The sequence below is a fragment of the Marmota marmota genome, unplaced genomic scaffold (assembly GCF_001458135.2).
Source record: "Marmota marmota marmota unplaced genomic scaffold, marMar, whole genome shotgun sequence".
NCBI classification, from domain to species: Eukaryota; Metazoa; Chordata; class Mammalia; order Rodentia; family Sciuridae; genus Marmota; species Marmota marmota.
This window is the reverse complement of record NW_025999900.1, coordinates 23,719,830-23,725,012: the sequence shown is the minus strand read 5'-3', so window position 1 is coordinate 23,725,012 and position 5,183 is coordinate 23,719,830. Positions and strand designations below refer to the sequence as shown.

Below are 5,183 nucleotides of genomic sequence, written 5' to 3'. Positions count from 1 at the left end.
CCCCCCCCCCCCCTTTTTTTTTTAATTAAGGCAATGGCTACACTGGGTCCACACAGAGTGAAAACAGAACGTAAGTCATGAGTTGAGAAGACTTGTTGAATCACGGATGTTAAATCATCTGCATACTATATAACTCCCCCATCAGTGGTTTCATTTTATCAACAAACACTATACCGATGCAGTATATTTCTTCTTTCTGTGTTCACTATTTGCTAAAAATGAATCAGTAATTAAAAGAGTATTTATTTTGTATTTTTTAATGGACTAGTGATTTTTTTAGGGGAGATGTTTGGCATTTGTAGATTGACTTCAGGGATTCTGTGGATCCTCTGAAGTTGAGGACAAAGTTTCTTATGTGTGTGTTTTCTCTAGGGAGGGAGAGATTAGAATGCTGACAGCAGAGTCCATCAAAGAAATTTATCGTCCACCAAGATTTACACATTTTTGATATGCCTTAGTAAAATTTACATCAAATTACATTTTCTTGATTTTTTTTTTTTTTTGGCACTACTTGGGAGGGCCATTCTACCACCGAACTATACCCCTAGCCTTTTATATTTTTTGAGACAGAGTCTCACTAAATTGCTCAGGCTAGCCTCGCACTTGCAATATTCCTGCCTCAGCCTTCCAAATAGCTGGGACTACAGGCCTGATTCACTGTGCTTGACTTCTTGACTTGTTTTTAAAATCACTACCAGCATTTCAATGGGCATTAGTGTCTAGGATAACTTTTTCTATTTTTGCCTTTTTTCATAGAGGGAAGATTTCCTTTATGGATAAAGCTAGGTTTTTAAAAACATGTTTCAAATATTAGGGAAAGGTCTTTCTAATCACATTCTAACAGATAATCTATTAAGAGATTGATTTCCATTTTATCTTTAATCCAAGGAATTCTCTAAGATTTATTTCATGTCAAGAAATTGCAGCAGTGTTATACTGAAGTACTACCCTTAGGAATTAACTGGAATGGCAACTTCCTAAATCTCTAGAGCAATAGTTCTTAACATTTTGGGGTCTCCCCTAACCCCTGTTATCTTCGTTATTGCATCCCATTTGTTTTCTTGATAGCACTTATCTCAGTTTGTACTTTTAAATTAATTGTTTACTTGTCGTCTTCTGACTGAATTATAAGCTCCATGAAGTCTATCACCTTGTCTCTTTTTGTCACCATTTTTCCCCCAGCACAGTTCATTTTGAATAGGAAGTGCTCAGACATTTATTGAATGAATGAATTAACAAAAGAATGCATACTTACTGAACACCTTCTATATAACAGGAACCATTTTAGTTTATGTGTATACAATGGGAAAAAGGGATAGATCTTTTTGAACCTCTTTGGGGAAGGTGGAATAATATATATGTAGATAAGCAATTAAGATAGTTCCAAATGTTAATTGTTATGAAGGAAATATAAAGTTGTGATTATAATTAGCTAAGGATTGGGTAGAGTGGTTAGGGAAGACCTCTCTGAGGAAGTGACATTTGAATGATGAAGAGGTGCCTTCTTCATGTGCTTTTTACCATGTGCTTCTATAAGGAACATTTTTTCCCCCTTGCATTGAGTTTATCTGACTAATGCCAAACCATTTCTGGGGTTTTAAAATAGAAGTTCTACTTTAATCATTTTTAGAATTAAAATTCTTGGGAAACTCTTGAATATATATTAAAGTCTGCTTTTTTGAAAGGGTCACATCATATGCCTTTCAAAGGAGAAAACATAAAAAGTATAATTTTCAGTGGAAATATGGCAGTTATTTTTAGTACTATTTAAAACTGGCACTTACTACTTAAACTAGTAATTGGTAATGCACCTACTTCCCTCTTAAGGCACATATCTAATTGATGGTTTATTGTTCACTGTTTAACTTATTTATATTAAAAACAGTGAATTTATGAAAAAATGTAAGAAATCAAATTATCTTGTTTCTATTAGATTTTAGGTTTGTAACTAGAAATACTTTTAGTGTTTTTTCATATGTGTATGCATGGATTGGTGTTAGCTTTTAATGTCCTGACCCTTTTGTTCTTCTGACAATGTTTTATTAATATAACAGTTTTTGAACTGATCCCTTTAGCACCTGTGAAACTGGAAAAACATCTGCACAGTGCTAGATCTGAAGAGGGAAGACTATATTATGATGGTGAATGGTACATACGTGGACAGACAATATGTATTGATAAAAAAGATGAATGTCCTACGAGGTAAGTGGCTTTTATCATTGTAATATTGCTTAGTATATTTTTTAAAGTACCATTGTCAATAAATATTCACAGCCTCCATAGGGTATTTATAATGTGTCATTAGTTGGGTGTGGATCCTTTTTTCACTTGACATATGATTTGATCACATGAGTTTACACAAGAGTACATATTAAGTTCATGAATATAAGCATTAATACAAGTGGAAGTATTGGAATTATTTATCCAGGTAAGTAATTCTGTTTGTTAATTCTTACACTAGGTTAATTGTTATGATCATAATATAATGACCTTTAACCAGACAGTTATAAATTTTTGGTGGACCTATTGTGTTAGTCAGCTCTTTGTCGCTGTGACCAAAACACCTGACAAGAACAACTGAGAGGAGGACAAGTGTAATTTGGGCTCACAGTTTCAGAGGTTCAGTACACAGTGGCTAACTACCATTAAGCATTTTTCCAGTTGTATGAACACAATTGAGTATGTTTACACAACTTAGATAGTACAGGTCAGTCACTTAAGTGGCCTCGATGCAATCAAGACAGGTGGTATACATGAGATGTCTGAGGCTCCTGCCATGTAACACAGCATGCTGTTTTACAGTAGCCTTTTTTTTTTTTTTTAATTTAAATAAGTAGAAAGAGTATACTCTAAAATTATGATAAAAGTATAATATAGTAAATGTATAAACCAGTAACAAAGTCATTTATTATCAAGTATTATGTATTATACATAGTTATGCTATATTTTTATATGACTGGCAGCTGAGTAGGGTTTTTTATGTCAGCATTACCACAAACGGGTAAGTGATACATCATGCTCTGTTTTGACAGATATGACCATCAGAGGATAAGAATTTTTCAGCTTCATTATATTATAATCCTATTGGAACCACTGTTATATATGAGGTCCATATTGACTGAAGTGTCATGAAGAGCATGACTGTAGATCTAATAGTAAAATTTACCAATTCTTATTAAGAAAAGAAAGATTATTATCTATTGAGTGTTACTGAATGTGATATTCTTTTTTTTTTTTTAATGTCTTTTTTAAAAAATGTGTATTTTTTAGGGGCTGGAGATGTGGCTCAAGCGGTCGCGTTCTCGCCTGGCATGCGTGTGGTTCGATCCTTAGCACCACATACAAACAAAGATGTTGTGTCTGCTGAAAACTAAAAAAAAATAAAAATAATAAAATAAAATTTAAAAATGTGTATTTTTTAGTTGTAGTTGGACACAATATCTTAATTTTACTTATTTATTTTTATGTGGTGCTGAGGATTGAACCTAAGGCCTCGCATGTGCTAGGTTAGCTCTCTATCGCTGAGCCACACCCCAAGCCCCTGAATGTGATATTCTTGACTGCATGTCCTGTTGATAGGACAGTTAATAATCTGAGGAAAGAAGGCATATTGTAATTCATTCATTCATTCTTTCTTCTTTTTTTTTAGTGCCGTAATTACAACAATTAACCATGATGAAGTTTGGTTTAAGAGGCCTGATGGAAGCAAATCTAAGCTTTACATTTCCCAGCTACAGAAAGGAAAATATTCAATTAAACATTCGTAATCATGATTTAAGTGTTATCTAAATCTACCTTATTAGTGTTACCAACTGTGATTTGCCAAGGGAGTAAAAAAATGTATTCAATAACNCGTTTGTTTTCTTACTGTTTTACCTCTGCAAACATCCTGTGCAGATCACTACTTCACAGTTGCCAAATTTTAAAACATCTGACTTCTGAAATTCAGTATCAGCAAAGTTATGCTACTTTGTTTTATTTCTAATTAACCTTAGCAACTGTACATAATGTCATAATCCAGTATTTGACAGTTCTTATGTATACAATGTTTGATAAGCATTTTTAATAAGATTCGTATTTTTAAATTTAGTATATAATAAAAAGATGTGCTTGAGTGTCCTTTGCAGTGTCTTGAATTACTTCTGCACATTTAGTTCTTTTATTATTTGTAATCTGTCCACTTCTAAGAAGGATTTGAACTGTTTTAACAATTAATAAATATGGAGTGGTAGAGTGTTGCACAAGTGTTTCTGCTTTCCTAAACCACAATTAAGCCTCTTTGGGGTTCTATTTGGATGTTAAAGAAAGCTAATTTATGCTTAATTAAAAATATTCATGCATACATATTGTACTTTAATAAAAATGTACTGTTGAAATTATAAATAGAAACTATTTAAAAACTATGATTTAGTATATTTATTTTCAAAACTTTAATATTTATGTCATATATACTATTCTACCTTAACATAAGATTCAGGAAAGTATATGCTCATCTTTGATTAAAATACTAAAAAATGTATTTTGCTTTTGGCAATTTCCTCTTAGTCTTCTGGTCAGAAGTTTAATTTAAGAAAATTGTTAGAAATTCTGAAATGTCTTGTAGCAGCAGCAGCCTGCTACTGTTTATGATCCGATTCTGTCTTAGAATCAAATGCTGGAACTTTCCTGGCAAAGCTTCTAGTTTTTCATGTTCAGTCCACCTTTTCCTCCCATTTCTCTTAAAAAAAAATTATCCCAATTATCACTAATCTAATTCATCAACTAATAATTAACAAATGGTAATGTCAAACCCCTCACTGATACCTGTTTTCGTTGTTCACGTTGGTGAACTGGGTACTGAATACATTTCATTGCAGTCTTCTTCATGTAAAAGTTGTTTTGACATACATGTTTGAATGAATACATTAGTTAGGATTTATGTTGTCTCTTGCCAAATTGGAATGTAAACTATTTTATTTGCTAAATATGAGGTGATCTAAAATACTAGAAAAAAAAAAAGTAAAGAACATGACAGCTCAGAAAGGGGTTAGAGAAAATGCATCTCTCTTACATTTTCTTTGTGGGTGAACTTCAGAAATTTTGTTGGTACAGTAGGGGTATTTGTGGGCCAGAGTTATGTCATCTGACAGCATCTTTGAGTTCTTTTTAGACCATATACCTTATCACTCTGGCCAGTTTATTGG

At 32.7% G+C, this 5,183-nt stretch overlaps 1 protein-coding gene across 2 annotated transcripts in view; it reads left to right on the top strand.

Annotated features, from left to right (window-relative positions):
- Positions 1-3,859, top strand: part of Brms1l (BRMS1 like transcriptional repressor) — a 32,422-nt gene extending 28,563 nt beyond the window's left edge. Inside the window, exons 8-10 of one of the 2 annotated variants that reach the window (XM_015491487.2) lie at positions 31-70; positions 2,055-2,202; positions 3,650-3,859. In XM_015491487.2, coding sequence (XP_015346973.1) covers positions 31-70; positions 2,055-2,202; positions 3,650-3,767 — 306 coding nt within the window. In that variant the 3' untranslated portion in view covers positions 3,768-3,859. The remainder of the gene's footprint in view (positions 1-30; positions 71-2,054; positions 2,203-3,649) is intronic. The other variant, XM_015491496.2, reaches the window with a different exon arrangement.
- The last annotated feature ends 1,324 nt before the right edge of the window (positions 3,860-5,183 follow it).